This window comes from Pinus tabuliformis, chromosome 4_2 (genome assembly GCF_031772625.1).
Source record: "Pinus tabuliformis cultivar Carrire ecotype Pingquan chromosome 4_2, CPIR1, whole genome shotgun sequence".
Classification (NCBI taxonomy): Eukaryota; Viridiplantae; Streptophyta; class Pinopsida; order Pinales; family Pinaceae; genus Pinus; species Pinus tabuliformis.
In genome coordinates this window covers 138,321,068-138,338,886 of record NC_142304.1, presented here as the reverse complement: position 1 = coordinate 138,338,886, position 17,819 = coordinate 138,321,068, and the positions used below count along the sequence as shown (strand labels likewise).

The 17,819-nt window shown below is 39.8% G+C and overlaps 1 protein-coding gene across 1 annotated transcript in view; it reads right to left on the bottom strand.

Annotated features, from left to right (window-relative positions):
- The window catches only part of ATLIG4 (DNA ligase IV), a 495,731-nt gene that overhangs the window by 261,721 nt on the left and 216,191 nt on the right, over positions 1–17,819 (bottom strand). Inside the window, exons 8-9 of the mRNA XM_089428338.1 lie at positions 14,913–14,992; positions 14,761–14,811 (exon numbers count right to left, since the gene is read on the bottom strand). Coding sequence (XP_089284464.1) covers positions 14,761–14,811; positions 14,913–14,992 — 131 coding nt within the window. The remainder of the gene's footprint in view (positions 1–14,760; positions 14,812–14,912; positions 14,993–17,819) is intronic.

Here is a 17,819-nt window from a genome sequence, read left to right as displayed (position 1 = left end):
AACTACAGAAGAAAATAGCATTGGAAACTAAGAAAATCTAGCACACACATAATTTACACAGTTATTTTTGGACAATTGTCCCTAGAAAAACCCAAATTGGGAAAACTGGTGCAGCAGCTGAGGGTTTTATTATTATGTAGAAGTGATGAAGTCTTAGTACAATAAATCTGGATGCCAAAACTGGAACTCCTACAAGGAAAAATGTTGGCAAAAATCTAGTGAGGAACTTTCCTCACCCCACAGGCAAATCTGGCACTAAATACTGGCCTCTGAAACCCTCTGCATCTTTCCCAACATCACCCTCTGTGTAAGCTCTGCGCAAACACAAATCTGTATGGCCTAGATCTCACACAGAGCTGCCAGTTTTGCTTGCCAATTGCCACTGACTCTAGAAATGTTTATCCTCGCCTCTATGAAGTTCTTCTACCTCCGGATCTTTGAAAAGACTTCCCAAATCTGCAAATCAAACTACCTATTAGAGGCTTCTGCGCAGTTCCTGCAACAACCTCACTATGGTTATCTTTGCCTCTCTGCAATGCACTTGTTAGATATGGAAAGCTTCCTCCAGCCTCAATGTCACTGCCCTTCACTGTCTCTGCTTCGATTTATGGCTCTCCGGCAACTGTTGTTGCTCTCTGGAAAGCGATCTTCCAAGGAAATTGAATTGCTCAAGTGCATTCTCCATCACCACATTGATCACTTCTTATATCTCTTGTTGGGACTCCACCGGCCAAGATTAAATCTTAATCGATGGCTCGGATCCTTTCTAGATCGATTCGTGTGAGTTTCTAGAGAATTCTCACCTTGACTTAATTAATTTTGATTAATTAACCAGTTTTCCTAAGTTTAGACTTAGGAAACATTAAAAAAATATGCTAATAATCTAATTAAATCATCTCTAGGAGGAATTTCCAGAAACGATTTTTGGGTTTTGGAGATCTTGTGTATTCTAGCCTGTCCACCAAATTTCGTGGCTAGAACACATTTGGTGCTACAAAAACTAACACTCCCTCTTAGCGAGGATTGTGTTCTCTCTAGTGTTGCACATCCTGCCACAACACCCTATCTCTGTACAAACTCCTGTCACGCTGTTGATGTCTGGACATATTGTACACCAATTGTTGCGCAACTTTGATGTTGCATCTGTGTTGTTGCTAACTCTACATTTGCACTACAACTCACTCTCACATGTTGCTGCTGCAACTGTAACAACTGCAACTGAAAAAAATCCTAAATACTGAATCAACTATGTTTAGTGTAATGCATCTGCCTCCCAAGTCGTGATTGCTACTAGCCTCTACACTGTCACTGAAGAATATGTGTTGTTGTTGACTCTGCATTGTGCCACTATGCACTATTGTCAACAAGGAACTGCGCTCCCTAGCACTTGACTGCTACTAGTTTGCAACTGTCACTCTGGTGCTGACTGCATCAACTGCCACTGATCCGTCCTATTATTGAATATTGTGGGCTCCTGTAGCAAGGTAATGATCCATGAGGAGGACACCTCAAAGATCCTGCCCAAACTTATGCAGCTCTCTGGGCCTAAATCACCAAATCACCCTACCTCACTCCTGGAGGTATGTCTGCGAACATAGCAAAATTTGATCTACATATACTGTTGTTGCTACTGCTCTACTGATGCTTCCGCACTGCTACTGTAAATAATGAGTCTGATCTACCCAGATCCTGAACTACTAGCTTCCATAACGATGCTCCCTCTGAAACTAGACTCCCTCTGAGTCTCGATCTCCCGATGGAAAATGTCTCTGCTCCCTCCTAGCAACTCACACTGTCCTCCTACACTAGAAACCGGACTATGTAGTTCTAGGTTGGGAATCTCCTGAATGGAGATGCACCTGCATACTGCAACTGAGCAATTCGCACTGCCTATGTCACTACATCTAGCTCTGCAACTCTCTCTGAAATCTTACTGCAACTAGATTTGCAACTGTCTAATGAAAGATTGCGCCTACTGACAGTGAACCTGCTACTATGGTATTTTGGGCCTCTGTAGCAAAGGTGATTGTCTCGCTTCAACAATCTGGAACTGATCTAACTGATCTCCTTGTTGAAACTACATTGGACCCTGCCCATCTGGCACACTCGAGTCTCATACTCCTCCACCTCTTGGATCTGGTGCCTTACTACCTTCTTTTGAGCCTAGTCCCTGGCTGGGAACCTTCGCTTTGCAACTCACACCGGATAATTCATACTTCCTCCGGCACCTATCTCTGGGAACTGGAAATCAATCCGCTGCCCAGACCTACATTCTAGCTAGCTCGAATGGCCTTTTCTAGCAACCTCGTATGACCATCTCTAGAAAGCTGCAAAAAACAACAAAACTCAACTAACTCGAGAACTAAACAAGAATCTCCCTTTCCTGCTTCGCTACCAACACTAAGACTCGCACTCCTTCCTCGAACACACATAATTGCTACTGTCTACGTAGCTCTGCCTTCAGTTGTTCTCTAAGACTACTCGTTCAGCCTTTCCGATTTTTCTTCTCTGGAAACTGGCACACGAACTGCAATCCCAACAATTTGAACTAGCTGCTTTGGAAAACCCGCACTACCTACTACAATTGGAACTCTAGGATAACCTCCAGAAAACTGAATCTGGAAATCGTCTGAGAAGTTTGGAAATTCCTTTTTTTGTGTGTGCTTTTCTCTTCGACCCGACGCTGATTTTGTCGCTACAAAACCCTCTGCGTCGAACCAGAAATCTGCTCAGTGAAAATCTAAGTTGTTGTTGGTCCCTCTGACTGTTGGAATCATTGTCTTGGGCAAATCGAATTTTTCAGCCAACCTGCACTGAAAAATCGAACTCCTGCCCCAGCAAATCGAACTACCAATCTGGGTACTACGCGGCCTCTAAGAATTTTGGCTGCTTGTTCCCTCTGAACAGCGAAATTCTCTCCTCCGCTTCTGAGTTGCCCGACTGATCACTCACGCTCTAATACAATATACTACAGAAGAAAATATTATTGGACACTGAGAAAATCTAACACACACACACACATATCAATTTTACACAGGGATTTTTGGACAATTGTTCCCGAAAAAACCCAACTTTGGAAAATCGGTGCAACAGCTAAGGGTTTTATTATTATGCAGCAGTGAGAAAATCTTAGTACAATAAATCTGGATGTCGAATCTGGCAATCCTATAGAGAAAAATACTAGCAAAAATCTAGTGAGGAATTTTCCTCACCCCACAAGCAAATCTGACACTAGTTACAGGGTTTTGAAACCCTCTACATCTTTACCTGCATCACCCTTTGCGTACGCTTTGCACAAGCACAAATTCGTAAGGCCTGGATCTCACACTGGGATACCTCTTCTGCTTACCACTAACTTTAGAAATGTTTCTCCCGGCCTCTACAAAATTCTTCTACCTCCGGATCTCTAAAACGACTTCTTGAATCTGCAAATAAATCTACCTATTAGAGGCTTTTGTGCAGTCCCTGTGTCAGCCTCACTGTGGCTATCTCTGCCTCTCTACATTCACTCGCTGGATCTAGAAAGCTTCCTCCAGCCTCATTGTCCTTGCCCTCACTGGCTCTGCTTCGATCTACGGCTCTCTGTCAACTATTGTTGCTCTTTGGAAATCAATCTGCCAAGGAAATCGAACTGCTCAAGTGTATTCTCCATCACCACCTTGATCCCTTCTTATATCTCCCTGTTGGGACTCCAAGGGTCAAGATTAAATCTTAATCGATAACACAAATTATTTCTAGAACGATTCGTGTGAGTTTCTAGAGAATTCTCACCTTGACTTAATTAATTCTGATTAATTACCCAGTTTTCCTAAGTTTAGACTTGGGAAACATTAAAAAAAATTGGTTAATAATCTAATTAAGTCATCTCTAGGTGGAATTGTCAAAAACGATTTCTGGGTTTTGGAGATCTCATGTATTCTAGCCTCTCCACCATATTTTGTGGCTAGAACACATCCAATGCTACAAAAACTAACAGTTTCAGGAAGACCTAACCAAGGGCTGAAAACTCCTGGTATATGCACAAAATTCGAGGAGTTTATGAAGGCAGAATCATAATCCTTAAGGTTCGTTGGGTGCTCTTCCAAGTTTGATGATTTGCCAAGTCGATGAGGTCCAGTTTGGACAGACTCATATGGCAGCTTATGTTCAGTTTGGAGGGTTGGTAGAAATTTACTAGAAGAATCCTAAAGTACAATCCCTTATGAAGGACAATAAGGTATGATATAGTGATGTGATAGTAATGTGACAATAAGGGATCTTCTGTGATGTGACAATGATATCTATCCTTATGATAGTGATGTATGACAATGATATTTATCCTTATGATAGTGATGTATGATAGTGATGTATGACAATGATACTGATTGTGATGTATGGTAGTGATACTAGTGCTTATGAAAGTGATGTATGACAGTGATACTTATGATTACGATGACAACAATACTTGACAGTGATATGACCATGACACATAACCGTGATACGTGCTCTTGTGGTAGTAACATATATGCTACTTGATACAGAGATATATGTTGCTTGCAATGCAGCCCTATTAGAGGTCTTGTGGAGGGCTTATGGATGCCTCCTTGATAGTCTCATCCACTACCATCTTACAATTTAGGGTTGGACCTAGGAAACTTAATGTGTTTGATGTTGAAAGACTTGTGTATTGTACTTTGTATCTCATTTGAACATTGATGACTACTAGAAGAAGAATTAGTTCTGGATTTCCCCTTGTGGGATTTTCCCCTGGTCTCTGACCAAAATCTTGGTGTATCTATTGTGTATGCTTTTCTTCTAATGTTCCTTATTGTTCTGTTGCATTGTTAATGTTCTCTCTATATAATTGTTTATCATGATATGGGGTGAATGTAATGTGAAAATTGTTGAAAAAGTTTTAAAATGGAATTATCTACGACTTAGAACTATTTAGCCCTTAAAATTTTACCAAGAAGCCCTCTAAAATCATTGTCTATGGGTTGCCTCTAGATCTCTGTCATAATCATCCTATGGACCTTGAGTTTAAATTTCAGGCACAAAAATTGGTCTCATGGGTCTCCTGGTGATATGAATGCCTGATTCTGTTCCAAAGTTGAGGGAACTGAAAACATGAGTAATGCATTAAATATATTAGCTATATAGTATTGAATACCTCTTCAACAAATTAAGGCACAATTAGCATAACCTAGAATCAACATTCTTCCATACATTACACATGAAGGAAATAAATATTCAACAATTAGGTGCACTTATAAGATAACATGCAAAGATTCCATCCATTTTTCCGAATAATAGCTCTGAAGATTACCAAAACTAGCTCCAAATATCAAAGTGCATTTATAGATCCAATCTCTACCACAAGAAAATAGGGCCGAAATTTTTCTACAAAGAGAAGGACTGAAATCTCCAAGTGTGTTAAGATAAGATACAATAATGAATGCCTCCTCTATTTATATGAGGAGGTTGAGTAGCTATTTTAGTCTAAAAACCCCTACAAATCATAAAATGATGTGCCTCTACAAGCTTTGCACACGGTTCGGGTTTGAATTTAAGTTCGGCAATTGATTAAGTTTGATTCGAATTCAAATTTTCCGATGAGGTTCGTATGAGGTTCAACATTAAGTTCGACTATACATATTTTTCAACATATATATATATATGACATAAAAAAATAAAAAATCAAAATCAATTAATAAAGCTATATGACTAGTAGTGAGCACCCATGAACAACAAATCACGACCACTATTCACTTCCTACTCCGTGTCGCGGGGACAAGCAACATCTAGAAATTGAATTTAGGAAATTGCAGGGAATACAACACCAAGCAGCAACACTAAGCACAATAGAGTGAGTATACTCAGACTGCAGTTACCTTGTGAAAGTCTATGGACAGCCATGGTAAATAAAGCCAAACTAGTGCCCACCGTGGGAAACTAACTGGCAAGAAGTGTAACAAGAGAAAACCATGTGTTGCCCATGGTTTTTCTCATAAACCTTAAAACAATTGACAAAAACAACCCGAACTCTAACCTCGAACGCCAAAAAAATTTAAGAAAATTATAAAATTTGGCTTAAGGCTCGTCTTTAGGTTCGAATTCATTGAGGTTCAAATTTGAGGTTCGACTATCAGGTTCGTCAAACCTAAACGAATTTGAAAAAAAATTGGGTTCGCTGAATTTCGAACCTTGAGATTCAAAATCGGCGAACCTTGTGACATAGTCTACAAGCTAGGTCACAAGCCGACCTAGTAGCTAATATGAAAACATAAAAATCCTTCACACGCGCGAGTTGTAATAAAGTGTTGACATCATGCAAACGTAGGCCCTACTAGGACTAGCGTTGAGGGCAAATGTTGCCAAAACAAGTGTAGAAGTGTTGAAATTTGGGCAGCTTCGAGATGAATTCCCCCAAGAGAAATCCAATTAACCCAAGGAAAAGCCCAGCTACTCCAAGGAGAAACCATATTTCCCTAAAGAGAATTTAAATTTGATAAAAAGGAAATTACTATTTGGCTTGGCACTCCTCTCACTATTATTTAATGTGACATAATTTAATTGGCAAGCATATATGTCGGTTTCAATATCAAGGCACTTATGAAGGGATTTCCTCATGTCGGCCTCACTAAATGAAGGGTCATGTTGGCACCAGGCACCCCTTGGCTTCTCCAACGATTAACATAAATAAGAGACCTTGGAGCTCATTCAAACACACACATCATCATCTCATTCTCTTGTCATCTTTTGGTCTGAAGTGCATATGGTCTCAAGAAACCGCAAGTGCAATGGTTTATGGACTTTTTGTGAAGGGAAATGGGTTGAATTTGTGTAGAAGACTACGTTGGTTGTTGGAGACTGTTCATGCCCTAGTTAGGTCTAAATCCAAGCTCAATATCACTTGTGTTTCTATCCCTATTTTTTGTGGATATTTGCTCAAGTTTCGTATGGTGAAAGGGATGGTCAAGACCCTTTAAGGTGTCCTTAAGAAATTATGTCAAGGCCTTGTTTGAGCAGATTACTCGTTGAGGTTGAAGGTTCTACTGGGCATAAGTTTTGGCACTATTTCTCTGTGACAAGAATGCTGGTATGTATGTATATTGCAGGTAGGTCGAGCCTCTGATTTGGTTGATCGAAAGGCTTAGAAGAAAACTGAAACTAGGCCACATTTGCCTAGACCAATAGCGGAGTTGTAGAGGACCTGGAATGAAGAAACCACACAGGTTTTTGAGGAGATTAGGTCGCTGACATTGGGTTGGCATGGTGTTTCTGTGAAATCATCTATCATAGCAATTGGAAATTATTTTTCTAATTGTTAATTTATTTAACAATTGATTTGTTGTTTGCTACGACAAATACCAAATAATTCACATTGTAATTTTCACAAATAAACTGTGGAAGAAAATAGCATTGGAAACTGAGAAAATCTAGCACACACACATAATTTTACACAGTTATTTTTGGGCAATTGTCCCCGGAAAAACCCAACTTGGGAAAACCAATGCAGCAGCTGAGGGTTTTATTATTATGCAGGAGTGAGAAAATCTGAGTACAATAAATCTGAATGCCGAAACTGGCACTCCTACAGAGAAAAATATTGGCAAAAATATAGTGAAGAATTTTCCTCACCCCACAGTCAAATCCGGAATTGAAGACTGGCCTCTGAAACCCTCTGCGTCTTTCCCTGCGTAACCCTCTACATAAGCACTGTGCAAGCACAAATCCGCACGCCCTAGATCTCACATTGAGGTGCCAGTTCTGCTTGCCAATTTCCACCATCTCTGGAAATGTTTCTCCGACCTCTACGAAATTTTCTACCTCCGGATCTTTGAAACGACTTCCCAAATTTGTAAATCAAACTGCCTATTACAGGCTTCTGAGCAGTCCCTGCGTCAACCTCACTATGGCTATCTATACCTCTCTGTAAATCACTCGTTGGATCTAGAAAGCCTCCTCCAACCTCAATGTCCTTGCCCCTCATTGTCTTTGCTTCGATTTATGTCTGTCCGGAAACTGTTGTTCCTCTCTGGAAATTGATCTTCCAAGGAAATCGAATTGCTCAAGTGTATTCTCCATCACCACATCGATCACTTCTTATATCTTCCTGTGTGGACTCAAACTGCCAAGATTAAATCTTAATCAATGGCTCAGATTCTTTCTGGATCAATCCGTGTGAGTTTCTAGAGAATTCTCACATTGTCTTAATTAATTCTGATTAATTAACCAGTTTTACTAAGTTTAGACATAGGAAACATCGAAAAAATAGGTTAATAATCTAATTAAATCATCTATAGGAGGAATTTCCTTAAACAATTTTTGGGTTTTGGAGATCTCATGTATTCTAGCCTCTCCACCAAATTTCGTGGCTAGAAGACATCCGATGCTACAAAAACTAACACTCCCTCTTAGCGAGGACTGTGTTCTCTCTAGTGCTACACGTCCTGCCATAACACCCTGTCTCTATACAGACTCTTGTCACGTTGTTGATGTTTACCCATACTGTACACCAACCACTGCGCAACTCTGATGTTGCATCTATGTTGCTACTGACAATACATTTGCACTGCAACTCCCTCACACCTGTTGTTGCTGCAACTGAGAAAAATCCTAAATACTGAATCAACTATGTTTAGTATAATGCATCTGCGTCCCAAGTCATCACTGCTACTAGCCCCTGCACTATCACTGAAGAATATGCATTGTTGTTGACTCTGCACTGTGCCACTATGCATTACTGTCAACTCGAGACTGCACTCCCTAGCACCTGACTGCTACTAGTCTGCAACTGTCACTCTCGTACTGACTGCATCTACTACCACTGATCCATCATGCAACTGAATACTGTGGGCCCCGCAGCAAGGTAATGATCCATGAGGAGAACACCTCAAGGATCCTCCCCAAACTTCTGCAACTCTCTGGGGCTACATCACCAAATCACCCTACCTCACTCCTAAAGGTAAGTCTGGGAACATAGCAAAATTTGATCTACACATATTGTTGTTGTTGCTGCTCTACTGATGCTTCCGCGCTGCTACTATAAATAATGAGTCTAATCTACCCAGATCCTGAACTTCTAGCTTCCATAAGGATGCTCCCTCTGAAGCTAGACACCCTTTGATTCTCGATCTCCCAATGGGAAATCTCTCTGCTCCCTCTTGACAACTCGCACTATCCTCCTACACTGGAAACTGGACTGTGTAGTTCTGTGTTGGGAATCTCCTGAATGGAAATGCACATGCATATTGCCACTTGAGCAATTCGCACTGTCTGTGTCAATACATCTAGCTCTGCAACTCTCTCTAGAATCTAACTGCAACTAGATTTGCAATTGTCTAATGACAAATTTCGCCTGCCAACAGTGAACCTGCTACTATGGTATACGTGGGCCTCTGTAGCAAAGGTGATTGTCCCGCTGCAACAATCTGGAACTGATCTAACTGATCTCCTTGCTGCAACTACGCTGGACCCTGCCCATCTGGCACACTCGAGTCTCATACACCACCTCTTGGATCTGGTGCCCTATTACCTCCTTTTGAGCCTAGTCCCTGGTTGGGACCCTTCACTTTGCAACTCACACTAGATAACTCATACTTCCTCCGGCACCTATCTCTGGTCACTGGAAGTCAATCCGCTGCCCAGATTTGCATTCTAGACAGCTCGAAAGGCCTTTTATAGCAACCTTGTATGACCATCTCTAGAAAGCTACAAAAAACTACGAAACTCAAATAACTCGAGAACTAAACAAGAATCTCCTCCCTTTCTTGCTTCGCTACCAACTCTGTCGGAACGCACATAACTGCTTTCAGTTGCTCTCTAAGACTACTTGTTCAGCCTTTTCAAGTTTCCTTCTCCAGAAACTAGCATACAAGCTGCAATCCAAACAATATGAACTCGCTGCTTTAGCAAACCCGCATTGCCTACTGCAACTGGATCTCTAGGATCGCCCCAGAAAACTAAATCAAGAAACCCTCTGTGAAATCTAGAAATTCCTCTCTCTGTGTGCGCTTTTCTCTTCCAACTGACATTGATTTTTCTGTTGCAAAACCCTCTGCGTCCAACCAAAAATCTGCTCAGTGAAAATCTCAGTTGTTGTTGCTCCCTTTGACTGTTGGAATCATTGTCCTGGGCAAATCGAAATTTTCTGCCAACCTGCACTAAAAAATCGAACTCCTGCCCCAGTAATTCGAACTACCAATCTGGGTACTACGCAACCTTTGAGAATTTCGGTTTGTTGCTCCCTCTGAGTAGCGAAATTCTCTCCTCCGCATCTGAGCTACCTGGCTGATCACTCACACTCTAATACGATGTGAAATTTTCATCTATCACAGCAAATGGAAATTATTTTTCTAATTGTTAATTTATATAACAATTTATCTGTCGTCTGCTCCAGAAAATACCAAATAATTCACACTATGATTTTCACAAATAGACTACAAAAGAAAATAGCGCTGAAAACTGACAAAATCTAACACACACGGACATAAATTTTACACAGTTATTTTTGGACAATTGTCCCCAAAAAAACCCAACTTTGGAAAATCGGTGCAGCAGCTAAGGGTTTTATTATTATACAGCAGTGAGAAAATCCGAGTACAATAAATCTGGATGTCAAATTTGGCAAATCTATAGAGAAAAATACTAGCAATAATCTAGTGAGGAATTTTCCTCACCCCACAGGGATATCTGACACTGAAGACAGGCTTTTGAAACCCTCTACGTCTTTCCCTGCATCACCCTTTACATATGCTCTACGCATGCACAAATTCTTACGGCCTAGATCTCACAATGGAGTACCTCTTCTGCTTACCACGAATTCTAGAAACGTTTCTCCTAGCCTCTGCGAAATTCTTCTACCTCTGGATCTCTGAAACGACTTCTTGAATCTGCAAATCAAACTGCCTATTAGAGGCTTTTGTGCAGTCTCTAAATCAACCTCACTGTGGCTATCTCTGCATCTCCGCAATGCACTCGCTAGATCTAGAGAGCTGCCTCCAGCCTCACTGTCCCTGCCCCTCACTGTCTCTCCTTCGATCTATGGCTCTCTGGAAACTGTTGTTGCTCTTTGGAAATCGATCTGCCAAGGAAACCGAATTGCTCAAGTGTATTCTCCATCACCACATCGATCCCTTCTTATATCTTCCTGTTGGGACCCCAACGGCTAAAATAACATCCTAATCGATGGCTCAAATCATTTCTGGATCGATCCATGTGAGTTTCTAGAGAATTCTCACCTTGACTTAATTAATTCTGCTTAATTAACCAGTTCTCCTATGTTTAGACTTCAGAAACATTAAAAAAATTCGTTAATAATCTAATTAAGTCATCTCTAGGTGGAATTGTCAGAAACGATTTACGGGTTTTGGAGATCTCATGTATTCTAGCCTCTCCACCAACTTTCGTGCCTAGAACACACCCGATGCTACAGAAACTAACTATTTCAGGAATACCTAACTAGGTGCCGAAAACTTTCGGCATATGCACAAAATTCGAGGAGTATATCAAGGCAGAATCATGATCGGGTTCTCTTCCAAGTTTGATGATTTGCTAGGTTGATGAGGTCCAGTTTGGACAGAATCATATGGCAGCTTATATTCAGTTTGGAGGTTTGGTAGAAAGTTACTAGAAGAATCCTAAAGTACAATCCCTTGTGAAGGACAATAAGGTATGATGTAGTGATGTGACAGTGACGTGACAATAAGGGATCTTCTGTGATGTGATAGTGATATCTATCCTTATGATAGTGATGTATGACAGTGACAGTGATGCATGATAGTGATATTTATCCTTATGATAGTGATGTATGATAGTGATACTGACTATGATGTATGATAGTGATACTGACAGTGACGTATGGTAGTGATACTAGTGCTTATGAAAGTGATGTCTGACAGTGATACTTATGATTGCGACGACAACAATACTTGACAGTGATACTTATGATTTCGACGACAACAATACTTGACAGTGATATGACCATGACACATAACCATGATACCTGCTCCTGTGGTAGTAACATATATGCTACTTGGTACAGAGATATATGTTGCTTGCAATGCAACCCTATAAGAGGTCTTGTGGAGGGCTTATGGATGCCTCCTTGATAGTCTCATCCAGTGCCATCTCATGATTTAGGGTTGGGCCTAGGAGGCTTAATGTGTTTGATGTTGAAAGACTTGTGTATTGTACTTTGTATCTCAGCTGAACATTGATTGACTAATAGAAGAAGAATTGGTTTTGGATTTTTCCCTTGTGGGATTTTGCCCTGGTTTCTGGCCAAAATCCTAGTGTATCTATTGTATCTATTGTGTATGTTTTTCTTCTAATGTTCCTTATTGTTCCGCTACATTGTTAATGTTAATGTTCTCTCTATATAATTGCTTATCATGATATGGGGTGAATGTAATGTGAAAATTGTTGAAAAAGTTTTAAAATGGAATTATCCACAACTGAGAACTATTTAGCCGCCCTTAAAACTTTAACAAGAATCCCTCTAAAATCATTGTCATGGAGTTGCCTCTAGATCTTTGTCATAATCATCCTATGGACTCCAAGTTTGGGTTTAGGGCACAAAAATGGGTCTCATGGGTTTCCTAGTGATGTGAATGCCTGATTTTGTTCCAAAGTTGAGGGCATTGAATATGGTGCTAGCCCTCCCATGTCTCAAGGTAAAGAGACAAACCTCATATGGGCCCTCCATTAACTGCCTGACACTATAGTACTACTAATCCGGCTAGGGGCATGCTAGTCCAAGTGCATCATCCCCTAAATGATATAGGGCAAAGTGCGAGAGCTCTATGGATGTTGAAGGTGCCTATGGATACAAATGATGCTCTACAATTGTCTGGAGTCCCGTGGCTCTCAACGCATCACTTGTGGGTATCGATATGCTCCTATGTTGGACTTAGGCCCCAGCTAAGTTTCCCAACCCATTATGAATCTACCTGTCAGTCACACACAATAGCTAGTGCTACAACTTCACCATCAAGTACATATAATCATTTTGCATCTAGGTTGACCAAGCTTGAAAGCAATGGGCAAATTGACAATTATTATAAGGCTTCCCTCCCAAATTTGGGGCTTTCATCTCATAATGTTGTTACCTCCCTAGGTAGGACTGGTTGATAAACGACGCTATTAGGTGTTTCTAGCCCCTAAGGGGAAAGACATGTCCTTGGTTCACCCTTCATGAAATAGGCATCATGAATAATGATGGACCAGAGGGGAAAGACTTCGTGGGCGAGTGCCTTGGTCAAAGGAACTAGCATGAACGAAGCTCCACATCCTAGGTGCATAAATGTTAGGAGAGAGAAATCGTGGATGCATGAATTACCCCGACCTTTGTTTTTCCAACTCTATAATTTCCTTTTAATTTTTCTTGATATTTCTTTGTAATATTGCTCAAAGCTCCAAGGAATGACAGCATGCTTTGTGTGATGTATAGCAATTATTACCCCCTTAGGGGTGGGGCAGTTCATCGGCCAGTAGGGGTTGGGAAATGAAGTGTTCCTTTTCCATGATGTGGCAAGGCAACATTGGAACAGGAACTGTGTGATGGCCATAATATGGAGGTAGAGCTCATGCTTGGCTTTTGCCCACGTGCTAATTTGCAAAGTCCAGGTCATCTTTTGCATTTTTATAATCTTATTTCCTTTGTTCCACTTGGTTCGGAAATGAAGGGTACCTTTTCCATGATGTGGCAGGGCAACATTGGCACAAGAACTGCGTGATGGCCATAATATGGAGGTAGAGCTCATGCTTGGCCTTTGTCCACGTGATAATTTGTAAGTCCTGCCAATCTTTTGCATTTTTAAAATCTTCTTTATTTTGTCCAACTTGTGGCCATTATATGCCCTTTACTTTTCTTTTAGTTGCATCAACCTCCCGGGGCAAATTTCTAGGCCCAACCTAGGTATCAGGATATACGACTAGCAAATCCCAGTGAACCAACAGTGAGTTGAAACGGAAAAATGGAGATGCAATATAGGGATTATGATGTGAGATGGAAAGTGTTAAGTATCAAAAGGGAGAGATGGGACTACGCTATCTCAATCAGGGTTTCTCTAGTAGTGCCCTTCCCAAAGCCATGAGCCAATAGGGGAGGTCCCATTGGACAAAGGTTGAAAATTAACCCCACATTTAAGGTGAGAGAACAAGACTACGGTCAAAGCCCTTCCTTCTTCGAAGTTACCCCATAATCTATGACAAATGTCGAAATACAAAGAAGCATAAGCACCCAAATGAAAAATGAATAAGTACATTTTCAGTCGGATGCCCACCTTCCAACATGTGCTCTTGGCAAATGGGCAAGGAAACATATGACTGATGCAGGTGGCGAAGATATGAATGGCACATCACATCAACTACTCGACGGCCATTCATTGGCTGGACGATATGAATAGGAGAAAAGTTTCTCCTAAGGTTTACCCACTTTTGGTGGGTAGCAATAAGAATTAAATACATCAGCAAATGTGTGTCTTACTAGGAGAATGTAAATGGCAAACTAAGGCACAATTACCAAATACATAAACCAATATAGGCTGGAACTATCATCAACATTAAAACCAACATTATTGAAAACGAAAGCATCTTCATAAAATAATTCATTATCAATTCAGTGGTATGCAATGTAAACTTAGCACATTTCTTCCACGGCAGAATAGGATACAACAGAGCTGCAAAACAATCAACCAACAGAAATCACATTAAATTTTGGGGAAAAATTGAAAAACCTAAATTCTGTTATATATTGAATGCTATAAGAGTTTCAACAGAAAAAACATACCTGTTGATTGGTTTCTAAACCTTCCCTAGCAGACTTTGCTGTGCAATGTAAAGTCAGTAAGGCAGGGAAATCAAAGTTAGCAAATTACAAGTATCTTGAGAATTACAAAAATGAGCTAAAAAGAAGATTATTTTTCTACCTATTTCTTGATTTGTTCCAAAGTCTGCGAAGCGATTCGTACCCTTGTCCCAGACTAGCATTTCACCATCAAGGATACATCTTCAACCCACAAAAAGACAGTACATCCCATCAAATTTACATAACACATTTTTTGTAACATGCAAATATTGAAATTTTCAAGAATCTTAATGAAAGGACAAGATAAAATTTCAAGTAACCATTAGCATTCCTTTAACGAGACACTAATTTACTTATGGTGCTGCTAATATCTAACCAATGCTTACAAGCCATGTGATGATTAAATTACAATCCAGGCACAACTATACTGCCATTCCTTCACCAAACATTGAATTGAACCGATATCTTCCCTATTATTTCTGATTGAAAAATAACAAACAAAAACTCAAAACAGTCACAACTTTCTTGCACAAAACAATTTGCTTCCAGGATTCAGTAAATTTCACCCATGTTACCTTCGATAGTTGTAAGTGCCAATGTGACAAATGAAAAGGGTACATTCTACAATGCCAACCACAGATTTAAATTTGCAATAAACAGCAGTGCCGAGTTCATAATAATCATGCCATGTAAACACTAATTGCTGATAAACAACCAAATGATATTAATGAAGAATAAAAAATGCAATCACAAGCTTACACCAAAAAACCAAAAATAGAACGAGAACATGACTCTAACAACACTAAAGCATACACCCTGTTACCTCCCAAATCGTACTTAATGATAAAAGCCCTAATCCACAAGGCACAACACAAGAGAGAAATACCAGGATGGCTAGCAAACAAAAATTAGTACTGGGATTAGCTCAAGTTCGAACAAATAGATAGATTAATGGAATGAGTTAAGCTAGCTAGCTGAGGAAAAAGAGGGCATGAAAACCAAACCTATGTCAAGGCTGATTTAGTCCTATTATTGAACCTGCAAATAAAGCAAGCAATAGGAGGGCCCATTATGATATAGAAAGGATTCCTCTATATTTTAACTCAAAGAACTGCAATACAACCACCAGTCACCTAAGCAACCTGTTATCTTCACTTTAAGCTGCCTCTCTAAGAAAATTTCATCTTGATTGTAAGAATGATTTCAGCAAAATCACATAGAGAATCATTTGTCGACGCGTTTCGAACCAACTAGTGTGGTTCATCGTCAGGACAAGTTGAGGAACAAATCTGAGCGATCCGTTAAATAGAGCATGCAGGTCCTTCAACGGCTATATGAACGTGCAACGGTTAAAAAGACCCTTAACGGTTATAGTATAAATATTTTTTATTATAATTATTATTATTATTTAATTATTTATTTATCTATTTATTTACAATAATATTATTATATTAACCATTAGTAATATTATTATATTAACTTCAAGCTAATATTACTATATTAATTTTAAATTAATATTATTAATAATATGAATATTATTATCAATAATAGACTAAGGTAATTTTTTTATTTTATTTTATTTTTTACATCAAATTATTAAAATATTGTTATCAATAGTAATATTATTGTGAATCGTGATAACCTTTAGTAATATTATAAGATTAACTCCAAGCTAATATTATAATATTAATTACCAATTAATATTAATAATATTAGTCTAGGGTAAAATAAATTTATTTATTTATTTTTTTTATTTTTTTTATTTTTTTATTTTATTTTTATTTTTTTTAATATATGAGTGAAATGAATAAAATTGCAATAGTTAATTATTAAAAATCCAGGTCTAGGGTGAATAATTAAAAGAGTGATATTATTATTACTAAACCAATGATATCAAGAGAAAACAACGACCAGCTAAACAAACCAAGAGGGGTCAGGCGAAGAAGAGGCTAAGGTAAAAGGGTTGGGATCCAACACCTACTAATCTTCCAGCCGTCATCCCTATTGAGATTCAAAGGTCTTTTCTCGATCTCAAGGGCTTCCCTCAATTTACGATGGTGAAATTGTGCCACTCTTGCGATAACTTGAGCCTTTTCGATACAAACTTGATGTTTAGTTTTCTCGGCATGTCAACAAGGGCTTAGGACTTGGCCCTACCATGCCTCAAGTCTGCTATGTGCTCACTAATCCTTTGATTAATCGAGCGACCAGTTTCACCAACGTATGGGGCCCCACAGGAACAGGGAATGACATAGACCCCTTTCATGTCTTTAGGGTTGACAGGATCTTTAACAGATCTAAGCGAGCTACGGATGGTGTTAAGAGGCCTAAAGGTCGAGGGAATATTATGCTTCTTAAGAATCCTAGCGATCCTATTAGTGGTTCCTTGGATGTAGGGGAGGTGTACCCCCAGGATCCGGCCTTTAGGATCTTTTTGGACAGAGTGCTCCCTCTGGGCCTTGAGGAAGGCTTTCTGACCTAGGTGTCTACTGTAACCATTTTTAACGAAGACATCCAAGAGATGAGACTTCTCCTTTGCTAACTTTTCTCATCAAAGATTCTCAATGCACGAGTAGCCAGTGTGTTGAGAACGCCTAACTTCTGAGCAGGGAAATGATGAGAGCTGGCGTGGAGATATTGATCGGTATGAGTCTTTTTTTCAAAAAACCTGGTGGGAGAAGGAACCATCAATATTCTTAGAGATGAGAACATCAAGGAAGGGAAGGCAACCGTTGACTTCCTTTTCCATAGTGAACTTAATGGCGGAGGATTGTTCATTGAGATGACGGAAGAAGAGATCCAACTCATCATGACCATGAGACCAAATGACACCAGTGTCATCTACAAATCTCTTCCAAAGCTTTGGCAAGAGACGGGCTGAGGACAAAGCTCTGGACTCGAAATCTTCCATAAAAAGATTTGCGACGACCGGGGATAGGGGGGAGCCCATGGCCACCCCACAAGTTTGCTCATAGAACTCTCCTTCAAAGCTAAAAAAGGTGGAAGTAAGACACAACTCAACTAACCG